The 19307-nt window shown below is 53.6% G+C and overlaps 2 protein-coding genes across 8 annotated transcripts; both read left to right on the forward strand.

Moving 5' to 3' along the window:
* Positions 1-203: 203 nt before the first annotated feature.
* On the forward strand, positions 204-2148 carry VPREB3 (V-set pre-B cell surrogate light chain 3). Its single transcript, XM_062182636.1, has 2 exons — positions 204-279; positions 1764-2148. The coding sequence occupies exons 1-2, from the start codon at positions 231-233 to the stop codon at positions 2084-2086; spliced, it is 372 nt and encodes a 123-aa protein (XP_062038620.1). The 5' UTR covers positions 204-230; the 3' UTR covers positions 2087-2148.
* A 1301-nt stretch (positions 2149-3449) lies between these two features.
* On the forward strand, positions 3450-11318 carry ZNF70 (zinc finger protein 70). Of its 7 annotated transcripts, none has more exons than XM_062182424.1 (2): positions 3450-3473; positions 7178-11318. In XM_062182424.1, exon 2 carries the CDS (start codon positions 7256-7258, stop codon positions 8606-8608), a length of 1353 nt encoding a protein of 450 aa, XP_062038408.1. In that variant the 5' UTR covers positions 3450-3473; positions 7178-7255; the 3' UTR covers positions 8609-11318. The 7 variants fall into 7 exon arrangements, with proteins under 7 accessions (XP_062038408.1, XP_062038411.1, XP_062038406.1 ...); XM_062182427.1 differs by lacking the exon at positions 3450-3473 and adding an exon at positions 3500-3522; XM_062182422.1 differs by lacking the exon at positions 3450-3473 and adding an exon at positions 3502-3546.
* Positions 11319-19307: the final 7989 nt, after the last annotated feature.

A 19307-nucleotide genomic window follows, 5' to 3' on the forward strand; every position in this document is an offset into this window, starting at 1 on the left:
GGAAATTTCAGCGCCCCTGCTGTATACAACTCCATGTGAGGACTTCTGGGCTTCAGATCTGGACCGTGACAGGCCCTGGCCATTGGCCCCAGCCCCCGCCCCTCCCTCCTAAGTCAGCAGCCGATTTGCATGCCCTGTTGTGGTCCAGCGGCCTCACCAGCCTGCTGCCTCCAAGCACCTGGAGCAGAACTCAGCAGAAAGACGCCCCACCTGCCGCCTTGCCTCTGGCCATGGCCTGTTGGTACCTGGCTCTCCTTCTGACCGGGGCCTTCTTGGCAGGTGAGCCTTCCCTGGGTCTGGCTCACCTGGGGGAGGGGGAGGGAGGGGCTGGCACTGGCCCCATAAGGCCCCTGCAAGGAAGCAATGGATGGGGACAGGGGAGAGGGTCATAGGAAGGGTAGTGAGCAGGAGAGACCTGCCCTGAGCAGGCCTCGGTTTCCCCACTTGGTGAATGACCAGATTACTAGGGTACCTTTAGATTCTGACCCCTTGTGGTCTCTGAAGAGACTGCAGCTGGTCACTTAGGTTTTTTTATTTATTTATTTTTTTAAGATTTATCTATTTCTGACACACACAGAGGACCAAGTAGAGAGAGAGAGGGGGCTGGCGCTGTGGCATAGTGAGTTTAGTCTCCACCTGTGGCACTGGCACCCATGTGGGCACTGGTTCGTGTGCTGGCTGCTCCTTTTCCGATCTAGCTCTCTGCTTATGGCCTGGGAGAGACCCAGAAGCTCCTGGCTTCAGTTCAGCTCAGCTCCAGCTGTTGCAGCCATTTGGGGCGTGAACCAGAGAATGGAAGACCTCTCTCTCTCTCTCTTTCTTCCTCTCTAACTCTACCTCTCAAATAAATAAACGTAAAAAAAAAAATGTAGCGGTCTTCCATCTTCTGGTTCAATCCCCAGATTGCTGCAACAGCCAGGGCTGGGCAAAGCTGAAGCCAGGAGCCAGGAGCTTCATCCAGGTCTCCCATGTGGATGGCAGGGGCCTAAACACTTGGACCATCTTTTGCTGCTTTTCTTAGGCACATCAGCAGAGAACTGAATTGGAAGTGGGGCAGCTGGGACTTGAACCAGATCCAGATGGGATGCTGGCCCTATACCACCACACTGGTCCTCCAGCTGTGGACTTACTCCCTGAATGTCCACAATGCCTGGGGCCAAAAGCCAGGAGCCTGGAACTCCATCTGGGTCTTGCATGTGGGTGGCAGGGGCCATCTTCTGTTTTCCCAGGCATATCAGCAGGGAGCTGGAGTTGAACAGCCAGGACTCAAACTGGTGCTCGACAGGGGATGTGGGCATTGTAAGCAGCGGCTTAATCTGCTGCACCACAATGGCAGCCCCTGCCCCTCTTCTTAACTTTTCACAGGGAAGTTGGTGTGGGCTGATCTCTATCCTACAGGGCCCCCAAAGCAAACTCAGAGAAGGTTCCTGGCAGCCAGGGACTGAGTTGATGAGGGGTACAGCTCAGGAAGTTCCTGGGGGCGGCTCGTCTGTAGCACGGGTTTAGAAGAGACGTGAGACTGAGGGGTGAAGGGTGACAGGCAATGGGTGGGCTTAGAGGGTCCCCAACTCCAAACCCCTCACTCACAAAGGAAAAGGGAGGCCCAGAGGGAGCATCTTAAGTCTTGTGGAAGCAGGCCTCCTCCTCCCCCTCCCCAAGCGTGGCACTGAGCTGTGAACCCTCTGGGCACCCTTGGGTCTTCCTAGGGTAAGGGCAGGAGAGACACAGCCCAGCCCAGGCCTGAGTGGGTCTGTGTCTCTCAGTCTCCCAGCCAGTCCTGACCCAGCCGGATGCACTGCTGGTCTTCCCCGGCCAAGTGGCTCAGCTGTCCTGCACGCTCAGCCCCCAGCACGCGTCCATCTGGGACTACGGCGTGTCCTGGTACCAGCAGAGGGCGGGCAGTGCCCCCCGCTACCTCCTCTACTACCGCTCGGAGGAGGACCACCACCGCCCTGAGGACGTTCCAGACCGATTCTCGGCCTCGAAGGACGCGGCCCACAACGCCTGCATCCTCACCATCAACCCGGTGCAACCTGAGGATGATGCAGACTACTACTGCTCTGTGGGCTACGCCTCTGATCTCTAGGGGGGCGGGACGAGTGCCTCCCCACTGCCCCCCCAGCCTGGCTTCTGCTCCCGACTTGGGCCCCTCCCTACCTTGTTTTCCCTCCTCTGTAAAATGGATTCCAACCATTCCACATTCAACAACAAGTCTATGTGGTCTTGGCTGAAAAAGCGACTGTGGTCCATCCATCTGGGAATGTGAGGGTGGGGTCTCGGGATTGCTGTCAAAGAGGAAGCACCTGAGACCCTTGGGGTGTGGCCCAGCCTTTCCCCACATCCCCGGGGAGGGGGGGGGTTGTCTCAGGCTGGTGGTTTGGACTTCCTGTAACCTGGGGAGCCGGAGGGAGAGAAGAAGGAACTAGGTGGTGCAGCTCCTGGCTCTGCATGGTTGGTTGTGGTCCAACGCTCTGGTCTGGGGCAGCTGGTCCCCACGGAGCCCAGGCTACTGGGCTTGGGGAGGGGTAGCCCCTGCCTATCCTTTGGCGTCTCTACCCAAGGCCCTTATGTGTGCTTTGATGGGGGCAGGGAGCCAGGTGTGCGTGGGCGGTCTACTCTGAGGCACCTGACACCACAGCTGAGGGTGCTGCAGGCCGGTGGGCAGGTGTCAAGGTCAGAGTCAAGAGACGCTGTGTTCTTCTGGTCTCTGGTGATCCGGCAGCGGTCTTGGGAGGGAGGCTCTGCCACAGGCTGGGCAATCTCACCTGGGCTGCTGAGAGCGGGGGTGGAGGTGGTGTGGGCTCCAAGACACGTCTCCAGCCCTTCAGATGCACAGAGCTGGGGGCTGCAGGATCACGAGAGGGTCCCCTATTACACTCGCAGCCACCTTCAAGTCCTTGTGCGCCCCCCACCCCTCGAAACCCGCCCTGCTCCTTCTCATCTCATGGGGGTCGGGGTGGGGGAGGGCAGGAAGGCCCATAGCTGGCCTCAAAGTGGGGATGGCGGCTAACAGGAGCCCTGGGCCCGTGCGGGGACACCCGAACGACTGCTTTGAGAATACCCTCGCCTTCCTAAGACCTCAGAAGCCGCGGTGGCCTACGGTTTGCACCCAGCGTTAGGGCATGTGCAGCAGGACCTGTGCCGCCCGCCTTGGGGGTGGGGGCGGTTAGCTACGCCCGTGCCTCCCGGCCTGTTTATCCTCTGCACTCCACCCAATTCTGGCACAGCTCTGCGTTACCCACGTCCGCAGCCACCATCTCCAAGCCCTCTAGATCCAAGCCCCCTGCGGGGTTGCGACAGCCGCTCGGCCAGCGCGGCGGGACCACCGAGACGCCGGGACCTCCGCTCAGCCTAGAGCGGTCCCGGAAGTGCCCGCGGGCCGGGGGCGGGGCTTCGGGTGCCGGGGTGGCTGGGGGGCTCCGCGTCAGCAGCTGCGGCGGAGCGAGGCAGCGTCGGCCGCGGGTTGGGGCGAGGTAGGTGTGGCCCCGCCCCGCCCGCGGCCCCGCCCCCGCCCTGGCCCAGGTGAGCCGCCCCGCCCCGGCCCAGGTGAGTGGGCCCCGTGTCCTCGGCGTGACCCGAGTCTGCCTGACCACCTGTCCCTTTGGCGGCCCTGGGTGTCCCAGATCGGTGGGAAGCCTGGAGGGGCGCCGCGTCGCCGCCCAGGCAGCGCGTGCGGGTCCGCTGCTCCCGTCGGGCCTCCAGGCCAGGAAGCCGGGTCCGCCAGGTGGGCTTGCCAGGTGCCCCGGGGGTTGCAGTAAGAGCTGGGGGAGGCTCCGAGAAGGGGTGGGAAGCGTGAGATCCCAAACCTTTGGGGTTTTTGGTCCCAAAGCGCTGAACACATTAAGGATTGCTAAGTTTGTATCCAGAGTGGGGACTGGGGCTACCTAGGGGGAACTGGAAGACTCCTAAAGAGGGAACCTTGGAAACGGTTGGATTTCACAGGTGGGTGGAGAAGGAGCTGCAGTCCACAGAGACCAGGATCGAGGGATCCTGGGAAGAATCCCAGGGGCAGCTGGGAAGAAGACTTGGGTGAAAGCAAGGGGATGAAGTGGGGGTGGAGAAGTGTGAAGCTCTCATGCACCCCTGTGGGCAGGCTTCCATCTCCCCGTGTCTCAAGAGAAAGCCGGAAGCCTACTGAGTTTTAAGTCCTGCCAACTAAACCCAACAGAAAGGAAAAGCCCAAGTCCTCGGGGACCAAAGGCAGCGAGTCTGGGGCAGGAACCCCAGAGAAGGAGGTGCGGGTGGCAATGAGGTCATTGGATGCCCCAGCCAAGTGCTGAGGACCCGGCTGAAGTTGCAGACTTGAACTTCATCTTGATGCCATACATTAGTCTTACGATTTTCCTTGGCAACGCGGGACAGTTTAGGCTTGGGAGTTAGCAGGACAAGAGGTGTGGATCAGAGAGGCGCTAAGCCAGATGGGGAAGGGGTGGTCCTAGGAAGAGGAGAACCAGGGGTAAAAATGGAGTGTTACTGGATTTGTTGAGGTCGAAGGGCATAGGCTGAGTGACACAGCTGTAAAGGTGGGAGACGCTGGCATCCTGAAGAAGAGGGGGATGAGAAAAGGAGCAGAAATGATCAAATAATTTTTGAGAATTTTTTAATTTTATGCTTTTTTTATTTTTAAAAATTATTTGAGAGGCAGAGTTATAGACAGAGGAAGAGACAAGGAGAAAGGTCTTCCATCTGCTGGTTCACTCCCCAAATAGCCACAACTAAGCTGATCTGAACCCAGGAGCCAGGAGCTTCTTCTGGGTCTCCCACATGGGTGTAGGGGCCCAAGCACTTGGGCCATCTTCCACAGCTTTCCCAGGACATAACTAGAGAGCTGGATTGGAAGAGGAGCAGTCAGGACTCCTAACTGGTACCCATATGGGATGCCAGCACCGCAGGTGGAGGCTTAGCCTATTACACCACAGTGCTGATGCATTTTTGAGTTTTTTCTTACACCTGGATTTTCTACTAGTAGAAACACCTTAAAAAAATCATTTCCGATTGTGGATAAGTTCCCATCATAGTTATTCTGATTAAGTTAGCATGTTTCCCTGAGCCAGTTACTTGCTAAGTTTCAGTGTAAGGATAATGGTACCTTCATATGCAGACGTAAGAATTAAATGAGATGTGTTTATGCACATTTTTTTTTTCTTTTAAGGTTGATTTGAAAGGCAGAGTGACAGAGATCTTCCATTCTTCCATCCACTGGTTCACTCCTCAAATATCTGCAACAGCCAGGCCTGGGTCAAGCCAAAGACAGGAGCCAGGAGCTTCTTCTGTGTCTCTCAGTCAGGTGCAGGGGCCGAAGCACTTGGGCCATCTTCCACTGCTTTCCCAGGCCATAGCAGAGAGCAGGATGGGAAATGGAGCAGCTGGGACTCGAACCAGTGCCCACATGGGATGGTGGCACTGCAGGTGGTGGCTTTACCCGCTGTGCCCCAGCACTGGCCCCTGTGAAAGTTCTGATAGTGGGGGGCTGGTTGCAGGTGCTCAGGAATGTGAGCTATCACTGCCAGTATTGTGTAACAGGGACTTCCCCTGCATCTATCACAGAAGGTTCTAAATGGGGCTCTGAGGGGTTCCCAGGGGGCCATCGCAGTTGGCCATCGTCCTGGTCCCTGCTGAAACACCCTCCCCCCTTCAACTGGAGCAGCTCTGCTTGTGTCTTATTTATATTTCCAAGACACTATATTTGAATAAAGTGTTCTTTCTTAAAAATAACATTTTAAAAAATATTCTCTTTTAGATGTACTTTTTTTAAAAAAAGGATTTATTTTATTTGAAAGACATTTGTGGGGGGTTAGAGAGAAAGAGAGGTCTTCCATCTGCTGGTTTACTCCCCAAATGGCTGCAACGGCTGGCGCTGTTGATCCAAAGTCAGTGGCCCAGAGCTGCTTCTGGGTCTCCTGTGTGGGTGCAGGGGCCTAAGCACGTGGGCCATCTTTCGCTGCTTTTCCCAGGTGCATTAACAGGAAGCTGGATGGGAAACAGAGCAGCGGGGACACAAACCAGTGCCCAAATGGGATGCTGGTGCCGCTTGTAGGTGGCAGCTTTACCCGTTAAGCCACAGTGCTGGCCCCTGAATAAAGTGTTCTTTGGGATAAATAAATAAATAAATAGCAACAGTTGTAGCACAGAAAACCTTTGTTTTTTCCCCCTCTGTTTGCTCACTTATTCAACAACTGTGTTCACTGGGATTGTGCTGTTAGGCTGAGGATTCCCCAAATGCAGGGGACATGGTTCCCAGCTTACGTACGTACAGCAGGGGGGTCGCAATGCAGGAGGTGTGCCTGAGATGGTCAGGGGTCTGAGGGGATGTTTGGGTTGGGATGGGGCTGGAAGTGCCCGGCGTGAGGGACTTTGGGGAGGCCTTGGCTTCTTGCAAGACCCTAGGAAGGAGTGGCACCATCACTCAGCCTTGCGTTTTGGGTATTTTGACTTTGGTGTCAGAGTAGGGACTTGGACCAGACAGAGGAGTAGAAGCTGGAGGTAGTGGCCAGGTGAGAGGCAGGTCTGACAGCTTCCTGGGGAGGAGCACTGAGGCCTGGACCGAGGAGTGGCAGCGAGGACAGAGGGAAGAGCCGCCTTCCAAGAGGACTCAGAAGTGGGCAGGCAGGGGGAGGGAATGAGAGGGTCCAGGCTGACTCCCAGGGTCCCGGCGTGGAGGGGTGTGGTTAACCTAGTGTAGGAGGGGAGTCTTCTCTCTCCTTCTCTCCCTCTCTCTCCTTTTTTTCCAACACAGTTCACCTTGACATCATCATCCAGTAGCCAGAGTCTTGCCCTTTCCCACAGTCCTCCGCTTCCTGTTCAGCCCACCTTCCTGGGCGCCTTCTGCTCTTACGGTCTAAACTCGATGATGTGACACTTGATTGTGTCTGCCTGCCTCTTTGGGCTCACTTCAAGGGCAAGGCTGTGTCTTTGTTTTTAATTTCAGGGGCCCACGTACCTGGGCCATCTTCTGCTTTCTCAGGCCACAGCAGAAAGCTGGATGGGAAGTGGTGCAGCCGGGACGTGAACCGGCGCCCATATGGGATGCCGGCGCCCCAGGCGGAGGCTTAGTTCACCATGCCACAGCGCAGGCTACATGTCATGTGCTTCTTTGGGGTTTCCGGCGTGGATTCTGGCACAGGCCAGGGACTTGTAGACTTCACAGCATCCCTTGTTTTTGTTTTTCTTTCCCCAGATCATGAGGATAGCAAGGGCAGCCCAAAGAGGAGCGCTGTAACAGACATCCAACCGTTGGGGCGACACTGGATTTGCAATGGAGGCTCCCCCGGTAGCCAAGTTTGGCGAGGCCTTTGCGTTTGAGGACAGACTGGAGGCCCAGCAAGAGCTGTTCCCAGGGGAGGACCTCCGGGACCCTTTTCTCCAGGAGAGAGGCTTGGAGCAAATGTCTGTCATCTACAAGGAGATCCCTCTTGGAGGGCAGGATGAGGAGCGGGATGACTACGAGGGGGATTTCAGCCTGTGCCCGAGCCCCGTGCAGCCTCTGAGCCCTTCCCCAGGAGTCAGATCCCCCAGTGAGGAGCTGTTTGGCCAGGCTTTCCTCCAGAAATCGGACCTCAGCCTGTGTCAGATAATCCGCCGTGGAGAAGACGCCAGTCCAGGCGACTGCCAGGACGTGGGCAGGGGGCACCCGGGACCCAAGGCCCCTCACAGGGCCCCGCCGCCGGCCAAGCCCTATGCGTGCCGCGAGTGTGGCAAAGCGTTCAGCCAGAGCTCGCACCTTCTCCGGCACCTGGTGATCCACACCGGCGAGCGGCCGTACGAGTGCTGCGAGTGCGGCAAGGCCTTCAGCCAGAGCTCGCACCTCCTGCGGCACCAGGTCATCCACAGTGGGGAGAAGCCCTACGGCTGCCCCGAGTGCGGGAAGGCCTTCCGCCAGAGCTCCGCCCTCACGCAGCACCGCAAGACGCACACTGGGAAGCGGCCCTACGCGTGCGGGCAGTGCGCCAAGGCCTTCAGCCGGAGCTCCAGCCTGCGCAAGCATGAGCGCATCCACACGGGGGAGAGGCCTTACCGCTGCCAGGAGTGCGGGAAGTCCTTCAACCAGAGCTCCGGCCTGAGCCAGCACCGCAAGATCCACACCCTGAAGAAGCCGCACGCGTGCGAGCTGTGCGGCAAGGCCTTCTGCCACAGGTCCCACCTCGTCCGGCACCAGCGCGTTCACACCGGGAAGAAGCCCTACGCCTGCGACGAGTGCGGCAAAGCCTTCAGCCAGAGCTCCAACCTCATCGAGCACCGCAAGACGCACACCGGCGAGAAGCCCTACGCGTGCCACAAGTGTGGCAAGGCCTTCAGCCAGAGCTCGTCGCTCATTGAGCACCAGCGCGTCCACACTGGCGAGAAGCCCTTCGAGTGCCCCGAGTGCGGCAAGGCCTTCGGGCACAGCTCGGCGCTCATCCAGCACCAGCGCATCCACACCGGCAAGAAGCCCTACGCGTGCGAGTGCGGCAAGGCCTTCCGCCACCGCTCGGCACTCATCGAGCACTACAAGACGCACACGCGGGAGAAGCCCTACGTGTGCAATCGCTGCGGCAAGGCCTTCAGGGGCAGCTCACACCTGATCCGGCATCAGAAGGTCCACGCTGCTGCCGCCGCCGCTGCGCGGTAGGAAGACGCCCACATCCGCCTCGTGGTGTCTCCAGGACCCCTCCCGCCTCCCCGCTGACAGAGTCCCCCCACCTCCGCCGGCGGGAAGGGAGCTGCGGCTGCAGGGAGGCGAGCCCCGAGAGGGGACTGCCTCTCCCTCTTCTCCGCGTACTCCCGTCCGCCTCCAGAGCCTGCGAGACATCCTTGTGCCCTCTCTGCTTTCCCCCAGAATCTAGGAAGACAGAATGGGAACCCGGAAAATGGCTGATGAACTGTTATTTTTAATTTTTTTTTTCTACCTTGTAGTCTGGTACTTCCAGGAGCTTCAGAAACAGCTTAAAAAAAAAAAAAAAGACAGGAAAAAGTGGCCACATCGAGTTCTCTGCCAGCTTGGGGTATAGGCTGCCAGAACAGGCTAAGGGAGCCAAGGAGGGTCTGGGAGCCTGGGTGCTGGGATCGAGGCTGAGGGGCGTGGTCTTAACCTCCTCCTGGGGTGGGGGTAGGGGGAGGTGGTTTGTGTCCCTGGCCTGCCACAGGGGGCAGGCAGCTGGCCCTGTGGCCAGCAGATGCTTGAGGCTGGCTGACTCAGCCCAGGCACTGGACACTGTTGCCTTCGAGGATCATGCCCAAGACCACAATGTGCCTTGGGCATCAACCTGGTCTGGTACACATGGTGGATCCTGTGGCTACCCCAACGCACGTCCCCAGTGTCGGGGGATGTGGCTCTGTGGAGGGGCTTGTGGCTTAGTCAAGTGGGGTTCAGGGGTCAGCTCCGCCCCTCCCACCCATTTGACCTTGAGCATGGCCTCCCCCAGGCTCCATTGGCCCATCTGTGAGATGGGGGTGAGGGGACCTGGCTTGGTACCTCTTAGGGTTGGTGTGAGGCTCTTGCTCAGAGTGGAGCCACGTGGCCAGAGACCCCGAGGGACCCCTGCCCGCAGTCTGGAGGTGTGTCCCCGTCTGGTTTCTGAAACAGCAGGGTTTGCAGCAGACTCTCGCTGGTCAAGGCTGCCCCTTGCCGCCTCGAGCTCGAAGCCTGCAGGTGTCGCGTGCTGCTGTGTCGTCCACACACAGGCTTGAGCACGTCCCGGGCAGCTCCCAGTGTCTGAGCCAAGCTGGGAGGCCATTCTGCCCCAGGGCCCCGGGAGAGGGCTTGGACAGACAGTGTCCGGCTGATGACCCCAGCTTCAGCATCTCTCCTTGTTCGCTCCTCCACGCTCCTTGGATCTAGTGGTGGGAGTGGCAGTCTGAGCCGCGGTGAAGGGTTCCCAACGTTTCCGGCTGGACTCACGTGAACCCAGCGCTGCTGCCGCTGCTCACTTCAGCTGATCAGAATCTCAGTGTGGCATCACCTGTAGCTCTGATGAATAAACCTAAGACTGCCATACCGGTTACTTAGTAAGTAGGACGTGGCAGGCCAGAGAATTCAAAATGACAGACGTGATGAGCCAGAGAGCTCCCAGCAGGCACCTTGGCTGCCTCGGCGCGGCCTGTGTCTGTGTGGCATCACTCTGTGGCACCCAGCAGCCCAGTGTCCCCCCAGAATCCGTTGCATGACCAATGGGACTGTGGAGGCCCGGGGACCGACTCTGTCTGCAGGCAGCCCATCTGCAGGGTCTCTTTCCATTTCTGGAGTGTGAAGAGAGGATGCGCCTTGTAGCCGGGCAGCTGGCGGCGTTGGGCAGGGGCCCCTGAAAGAGCTACCTCTGCTGCTCCATCTCTTGTTGGTCAGGCCTGTCCTGCTCCTACAGAGCCCCTCCCTCGCCATCTGTCCCCCACAGCCCAGCCAAATTGATTTTCAGAGCATCATTTTGCACACATCACCACCCTCCTTAAAAGCGCTGGTGGATGGCTTTCCCGCAGCTCCACACTGGTGTCAGCAGATCCCTGTTCCCTGACTCTGAGTCAGTCACCTGCAGCTCAGGCCGCCCCCTGCTGGACACCTTCTGCACCCACACCCAGCTTTTCAGTCCTCTGTCCCCTGCCCACCTCATATTATATGCACTTTCTCTTCCTCCGGCTCCCTCCCTCTCTTCACATAACAGAAGGATTAAGACCCCACTCCCCACCCCCTTGCGAGGGTTCACAGAGTCTCAAGTGAGCAAGGTAAGACCAGTGAGCAGAGCCTGGTTCCTTCGGTTCAAATTCTTGGCACTGTTGTGTGTTTTTAAAGAAGCCCTTTGCTTTGGAGTCTCAAAGAATGTCAGCTTCTAAGGGGTTGTCCCCGTCAACATGGGGGTCATCTCTTCATTTGGTTGTTCTCGTTGTCTTACATTTTCCCTCTTCTCATGGAAGTGGCTTACTTAGGTGTTGAATGTTCTAAGACGCCAACTCGTGATGTTATTTTGCAAACTCAATTGTTCTGCCAAAGTCTCCTCTCTTCTGGGAAAAAAATTGGCTTAAATACTTTGCCATTCTACTTAGATATAATCATATTTTTGATATTTCTGGTACATTGTGATTTTTTTCTTAGAGTTATGACTTTGCACTCCATAAGTCTTGACATGTGATTTTTTTGTTATGCTAATAAGAATTTCCTTTGGGTTCAAGGGTTACTATTTTTTAAAAAATATTTCCAAATGATGATTACTGAGGTCATCAATGCTGCTTATTTCTCATGGACCTGTGGCATCAACATGTCTTCAGTGTCCGTAGAACTTCTTTGGGGTTGGATATATTATCAGTTTTTATAAAACATTTGTGTACTCTCAGAAAAATGTGTTTTTTTATTCCATGAGCTCTACTTGTTAAATCAATTTTAAAAATAATTTTATCTTAATGTAACTTTTTATGTTAGAGTTCTTTGTATTTATTTTAAAGATTTATTTATTTGACTGAGTTACACACAGAGAGAAGTAGAGGCCGAGAGAGAGACAGAGACAGAGACAGAGAGAGACAGAAGTTTTCCATCTGCTGGTTCATTCCCCAAATGGCTGCAATGGCCAGAGTTGTGCTGATCCGAAGCCAGGAGCTAGGAGATTATTCCAGGTCTCCCACATGGGTGCAGCGGCTCAAGCACTTGGCCATCTTCCACTGCTTTCCCAGACCAAAGCAGAGAGCTGGATTGAAGTTGACTAGAACCAGCACCCCTATGGAATTCCTGCACTGCAGGCAATGGCTCTACCCCCTACACCACAGTGCTATCCCCCACCTTCTTAAAAAAGATTGATTTATTTGCATGGTAAAGCTACAGAGAGAGGGAGAGACAGAGTCTTCTATCTGCTGATTCACTCCCCAAATGGCTGCAACAGTCAGAGCTGAGCTGACCTGGAGCCAGGAGTCAGGATCCAGGCACTTCCTCTGGGTTTCCCATGCAGGTGCAGGGGCCCAAGCATTTCAGGCCATCTGCTACTGCCTTCCCAGGCCATAAGCAGAGAGCTGGGTCAGAAGAGGGACAGCTGGGAATGAACCCGGCAGCCACATGGGCTGCTGGTGCTGCAGGTGGAGGCTTAGCCACTACACCACAGCGCCAGCCTCTACATCAGAGGTCTTAACCTGGAGTCCATAGACTGCGGTAGGGGACCCGCGAGGACTGGGCAAGGCTGTGTGGACGTGTGCATGAATGGCTGGTTCTGAGGAGGCTCCCTGCTAGTCATTGTACCTTGAAAGGTCTCCATGATCTGAAAGCCATTAGAACGCTCATTTACATGATCTAGAAATAGGCTGGTTTTTACTTGTGCTTTTTCTCTATGGGGTTCCATTTCATTTTTCTGTTTCTCCTTTCTTCATGTTGCTATGTTAGGGGAGCAGTTTCTTCACCTCGTTTTTGGGAAATAGGGTATAAATGATTAATAACGTAAGTGTGATATTTGGGGCACATGTATTTAATAGTGATATATATATATGTATATGTATTTTTTTTTTTTGACAGAGTTAGAGACAGAGAGAAAGGTCTTCCTTCTGTTGGTTCACTCCCCAAATGGCCGCTACGGCCAGCGTGCTGGGCCAATCCAAAACCAGGAGCTAGGTGCTTCTCCTGGTCTCCCATGCGGATGCAAGGCCCAAGCACTTGGACCATCCTCCACTGCCTTCCCGGACCACAGCAGAGAGCTGGACTGGAAGAGGAGCAACCAGGACTAAAACCTGGGGTGCCTGCGCCGCAGGTGGAGGATTAGCCTAGTGAGCTGCGGCGCCAGCCTAGATATATTGAACACCGGTGCCTTTTAGTGCCTTTTTTTTTTTTAAGATTTATTTTTATTTATTTGAAAGAGCTAGAGATGTAGAGACAGAGAGAGAGAGAGAGAGAGAGAGTCCTTCAATCCGCTGGTTCACTTCCCAGATGGCCGCAATGGCTGGAGCTGTGCTGATCTGAAGCCAGGAGCCAGGAGCTTCTTCCAGGTCTTCCCACATGGGTGCAGGGGCCCCAGGATTTGGGTCATCTTCCACTGCTTTCTCAGGGCATAGCAGAGAGCTGGATTGGAAGAGGTGCAGCTGGGACTAGAACTGGTGGCCATATGGCTTCAGGCCAGGGCTTTAACCCACTGAGCCACAGTGCCAGCCCCTTAGTGCCCTTTTTGAATGCTCCCAGCTGAAACTTCTCTAACTGAAGCTTCCTGCTTTCTTTTTCTTTCTTTCTTTTTTTTTTTTTTAAAGTTTTTTTTGAAAGGCAGTTACAGAGAGGCAGAGGCATGGGGTGGCGGGGAGAGAATGTGTCTTCCATCTGCTGCTTCTTCACTCCACAATTGGTTGCAATGGCTGGAGCTAAGCAATCGGAAACCAGGAGCCAGGAGCTTCTTCTGGGCCACCCATGTGGGTACAAGGGCCCAGGGACTTTTCCCAGGCACATTAGCAGGGAGCTGGATCGGGACTGGAGCAGCTGGGACTCCAACCAGTGCCAATATGGGATGCTGGCGCTGCAGGTGGCTGCTTTATCCACTATGCCTCCTGCTTTTCTTGAACTTGGCATTTGCATGACAGAGTTCAGCTCGGCATTTTTGTTTTTTTTTTTAATTTGTGCATATATTTTGCTATGGCTCTGTTCCCTACAGGCAGCAAGTTCTTGGATTTTGCTTCTGGTTCTTTTTGTAATTCTTTTTCTTGTGATATAAAAAGTTTTCTTATCATTTATCAGGAGTGGGGCAGCTTCTTCCCACCAAGGGCCAGGTGAGTATTTATAATATCACTTGTGGGCCAGCCACAATTATCAGCTTAAACAAAACAGCCCTGTGTGGATGCCTTGAATTGTGAGTCCCACCTGCTGTTGCCTTGGCAGGTGCAGAGCAGGGGATTTTGTGGGCCTTGTATAGCGGCCCATGGGCTGGATGGTCCCCACTCCTGATTAGGTTATTGTTGAGCAAGGCATAGTTTATTTTCACTTTAGTCTTTATATATTATATATAAAATATATAATATACAAAATATATAATATACAATATAATATAACAATATAAAAATATATAATATCTTTATATTTAATATATAACATAAATATAAATATAAAATATATGATACATTATAAAATATATATTTAATATATTCATATATTTATATGAATTTAATATGAATATTTATTTAATATATTTAACATAAATATTTAATTTAATTTAAATAAAAATAAAAATTCTAAAATATTAATTTAATTTAATATAAATATTTAATATAATTTAATATTTATATGAATTTAATATATTCATATATATTTATATGAATATATTAAATATATTATACATATAATATATTTAACACATAACATATTTATATAATATATAATATATATATATATAAAATATATATAAAGATGGGTCTGCCATTGGGCCCACCTGCTCTTCTTTGTCTTTTCGGTCCCATCTGGGGTCAGAGTCAGGCTCTGCCTCAAGGCCAGTCTTGGAGTCACAGTGTCTGGCTCTCAGCATCCTCAGTTGTAACGTGGAGGGATGATTGCATATCACACCTGAACTCAGCAAATATGAAGCTCAGTGGATTATTATACTACTAGTGTTCTTACACAGATTTATTTAGGGCCAGTGCCACAGCTCAGTAGGCTAATCCTCCGCCTGCGGCGCCGGCACACCGGGTTCTAGTCCCAGTCGGGGCGCCGGATTCTGTCCCGGTTGCCCCTCTTCCAGTCCAGCTCTCTGTTGTGGCCAGGGAGTGCAGTGGAGGATGGCCCAAGTGCTTGGGCCCTGCACCCCATGGGAGACCAGGAGAAGCACCTGGCTCCTGGCTTCAGATCAGCGCGGTGCGCAGGCCGCAGTAGCTATTGGGGGGTGAACCACTGGAAAAGGAAGACCTTTCTCTCTGTCTCTCACTGTGCATTAGCAGGGAGCTGGATCAGAAGCAGAGGAGCCAGGACTTGAGCCTGTGCTCTGATATGGGATGTGGCGGTGCAACCTGCTGCACCACAGTACCCACCCCACTACTAGTTTTTTGAAATATTTAATCTTCTGTGTGAATGAGCCACTTGCCCCTGCTTCCTCACTCTGGATACTTCTCGGTCTGCTTTCTTTTTAAAAATTTCACATCACTTTTTATACTTAGTCCCCAGATTCTTCTCTTCCTTTCTATTTTTCTTTCCTTCCTTGATTTATTTATTTGAAAGATATATATATATATATATATATATATATAGAGAGAGAGAGAGAGAGAGAGACAGAGAGAGAGAGACAGAGAGAGAGAGACAGAGAGAGAGACAGAAACAGAGAGCTTCCATCCACTGGTTTGCTCCTCAAGCAGTTGCAACAGCCAGGGCTGGGCCAGGAGCCAGGAACTTCATCCGGGTCTCCCACATGAGTGGCAGGGGTCCAGACACTTGGGCCATCCTCTGCTGCTTTTCCCAGGCACATTAACAGGGAGCTGGATCAGAAGTGGAGCAGCCAGGATAGGAACCAGCTCCTATATGTGATGTTGGTATTTCAGAGGGCACTTTACCCAGTACATTGTTACATTTTAGCAAACACTTACAGGTGCAGCAAACTACTGAACATCACAGGTCCACGAACCCCTTCCCGAGTGAGCCCATAAGAGGGGGCCCTGGATCTTGTCTCCCACCCATACTACCTATCTGCTCCTCACCGCTCCTCTGCTGTGTGCTTCTCACAACTACCTCTCCCCAGAACCTGCCAGCATCTCCCCCAGCCTCTCCTGTTGCAGAGGGGGAGGCTGAGGCTGGTTGCTTGGCTGTTGGGGATGAGTGGAAGCTCAGGGCATTACTCATGCTGGGTGTATTTCCTAGAATGCCAGCTCATCAACTCACTGGGGCTGAGGGAGCAATAAAGCCTTTACTTACTGGAAAACCAATCTTCAGTAACTGGTAACTCAGGAAATCAAGTCAGAAGCTTGCCTGGTGATGCAGAACTGGGGTGCAAGGTGGTGGACATTCTTGACCCAAGGTGTGTGGCTCACTCTTCCCGTACCCGGAGGTCCAGCGCTTGCTCAGCTGTCCGAATGCTGGTGGGAGTCCTATGCTGGAGACCACCCTTTCTCACTTTCTGCTTTGGTGGGTGTGTTACCGTAGGCAGTCACCTAAGTGGTCAAGCACCACCCAGGGAGGTCTAGAGCGCCTTCTGGTGGCAGCCTGTGGCCTTTAGAAAGGCACCTATAAAAGCCACCCAAAACCCAGAGGGATCTTGCCTGTTCCCAAATCTCTGCTTCCTGGTACTGCCACTCTCAGCCAGGCTGGCTCACCTTCCATCTGGAGATGGCCGGGAGCACCTCTGCTCCTGTCCCTTCACCTCCTGGGACTCCAGAAGTGAGAGAGGGTCCCTTGTGGCCATGGGGCCCTGTGCTCCCTGCTTAATCCCCAGAAAAGGGAGGGGGTGCTCCTGTGCTTCTGGACCAGTATCCACCTCGCACCACTGGCACCCTCAAAAGTACAGAGTGGTCATTGCCCGCATCTTCCACCAAAACAGACAAAAACAATACAACAAACCAAGAGCTGCCTCGGGCTATGGTGACGGCCACCAGGGGGCACACTCCCCCTCTTGTGGGCTGCTGGCATGTTAACTGGGTCACATAGATACTGGAGTCTCGGTCCAGAAGCCTCTCTCCGCCCAGTGTCCCACCCCAGGGGCACCCCGTTGCCTGGAGGAGAGGCACCTGCAGGTGTCGCTGCTGGGCTGTGCAGTAGCTGGCCCACCAGCGGCTGCTGTGTGACTGAGCCACTTGCCCCTGCTTCCTCACTCTGAGGATACTTCTCAATCTGCTTTCTTTTTAAAAATTGCACATCACTTTTTATATTTAGAGAAAAGATTGAGTACAGTTAGGTTCAAAATGAGTGCTGGGGCACAGACACTGTGGCACGGTGGGTGACACTGCTTCTGGGGATGGCCACATCTCTTATGGGAGCGATGGTTTGAGTACTGGATCTTTTGCTTCAATCCAGCGCCCTGCAAATATGCCAAGAAAAAACAAACACCCAGCAGTGAAAAACACCCCCCTCAAGGAAAAACCCAGCAAAGGATAAAGCCCTGTTAACAAGGTTAGGCCTATGGTGGATCCTGTCTGGGGTGGAGCCCAATTGATATTAAAAGGGGGGTGGAGTTTGGAGCAGGCCATGAACACTGCCCATATCCGTGCCCTTGTAGAAAATATCAGAAACCTAGGCCGGCGCTGTGGCTCAACAGGCTAATCCTCTGCCTGTGGCGCCGGCACACCGGGTTCTAGTCCTGGTCGGGGCACTGGATTCTGTCCTGGTTGCCCCTCTTCCAGGCCAGCTCTCTACTGTGTCCCGGGAGTGCAGTGGAGGATGGCCCAAGTGCTTGGGCCCTGCACCCCATGGGAGACCAGGATAAGTACCTGGCTTCTGCCTTCGGATCAGTGCGGTGCGCCGGCCACGGCGGCCATTGGAGGGTGAACCAATGGCAAAGGAAGACCTTTCTCTCTGTCTCTCTCTCTCTCACTGTCCACTCTGCCTGTCAAAAAACAAAACAAAAAAAAAAAAAGAAAAAAGAAAAAAAAAGAAAATATCAGAAACCTGGCCCCAGTGAATGATGGGGGTGGCGTGCCCCAGGGTAATTTTATTATAATGACATTATAATGAGCTAAAGGTTGTAGGGGGGCATCCTGCAGCCATGTTGGATATTTCCAAGCAGCAATGATTGCAGATTCCCAGCATTGTGGAACTTGTAGTTTTGGCTACTGGCAGAGGGGCAGGGGGTCTTGCAGGTGCATGGGAGGTGGGCCTGCAAGGTGCACAGAAAGAGAAGAGAGTTTGGATGGCACACAGAAAGGGACTTGTCATGCGGTGTGGGCCAGGCTGTTGTATGAGCTGGCTGCAGATGGCCTGCAGAAGGTTGGCTGTGGCCATTGAAAAACAAAAGTCCCCTGGAGCTGTCAATCACTGACCCCTGTGGGTGGGCGAGGAGCTGTCAATAGGTAGTTTGGCTGGGTCTGTCAATTACCCACCAGTGCTGGGTTGCGGTTCAGCAGGGAGTTGTCCAGCAGTTCAGCTGGAGCTGTCAGTCATCCACCCACTCTGTGGGGGCGTGGCCAATGAGCTGTCAGACGTTGGCTCCTCCTGGAGCTGCCTACATTCCCACTACAAGATGACTCTAAGGTTCCTTCCAATCTCTGCAGCTTCTTAACTTGAGGGAGAGGCAGAAAACTGGATATGGTCAGATGGCTCTTTTCTGCATTGGGTGGTGCGGCTGTCACAGTCACAGCTGGCATCATGCAGGGCCTGCCTGCCAGGTGCTTCATTGCCTCCTGGTGGCCTGTGGGGTTCAGGTCCACGAGGCTCCAGCTGCAGAAATGCTTCTCCAGAGTCCTGGCATTCTCGGTCCAGGAGATGCCACACCAGCTGGGGCTCACTGAGAGTCCAAAGTCGCAGCCCCTGTCCGATTTTATTTTTTTAAGATTTATTTGAAAGAGTTACAGAGAGAAGCAGAACCAGAGAGGTCTTCCATCCTCTTGTTCACTCCCCAAATGACTGCAATGATTAGAGCTGAGTTGATCCAAAGCCAGGAGCCAGGAGCCTCCTCTGAGTCTCCCATGTGGATGCAGGGGCCCAAGGACTTGGGCCATCTTCTGCTGCTTTCCTAGGCCATAGCACAGAGCTGGATCGGAAGTGGAGCAGCCGAGTCTCGAACCAGCGACCATATGGGTTGCTGACACTGCATGCCAGGGCTTTAACCCATTGTGCCACAGCGCCGGCCCCTTATTGCTCATTTCTAACCACTGGAGTGACATTGGAGAGAGAGAGAGAGAGAGAGAGAGAGAGAGAGAGAGAGAGAGAGATGAGAGAGAGAAATATCCCATCAGCTGGTTTGGGTAAAATTAATTTGGATCAGTTTAACCAATATATTCAAACTATGATAATTTGTAGTCATTATAAAAATAAGATATTTTACATTTCTGAATTAAATCCTCATAACCCGTGCATGTTTTCCTTGAAGAGCACATCTCCATTCGGGTGTTTCCAGTGCTCAGTAGCCACACCTAGCTCCTGGCTCCTCAGCGGGCAGCAGGGTGTCAGGTTCTCTAACTGTGTCCTAACTCAGTCTCTAACTTTGTGTCTTGCCGCCATACTCCTCACCACCTGCAGGCACACAGCTGGGCATGAGGAAGCTGGAGCCTGGCTCCTGAGACACTAGGGGCCTTTCCCCAGGACACTGACTCCGAGGGATACTGTGTAGCCCAAAGCTACAACAGCAAAAAGGAAAACACCCACTCTCTCATGAGCTTGTATGGACAGTTAGCCAAGGCGTGGCATCTGGTGAACAAGACACAGTGTATGTGGAATTCGCCTGCTGCAGGAAGAGCAGGGACTTGGCTGTTGGAGCACA

This window comes from Lepus europaeus, chromosome 23 (assembly GCF_033115175.1).
Source record: "Lepus europaeus isolate LE1 chromosome 23, mLepTim1.pri, whole genome shotgun sequence".
Taxonomy (NCBI): Eukaryota; Metazoa; Chordata; class Mammalia; order Lagomorpha; family Leporidae; genus Lepus; species Lepus europaeus.

Bases quoted from the DNA above. Each gene is read 5' to 3' on its own strand.
- VPREB3 (XM_062182636.1), top strand. From the start codon at position 231: ATGGCCTGTTGGTACCTGGCTCTCCTTCTGACCGGGGCCTTCTTGGCA. The intron at 280-1,763 runs GTGAGCCTTCCC...TGTGTCTCTCAG, and splicing joins GACCGGGGCCTTCTTGGCAG to TCTCCCAGCCAGTCCTGACC.
- ZNF70 (XM_062182424.1), top strand. From the start codon at position 7,256: ATGGAGGCTCCCCCGGTAGCCAAGTTTGGCGAGGCCTTTGCGTTTGAG.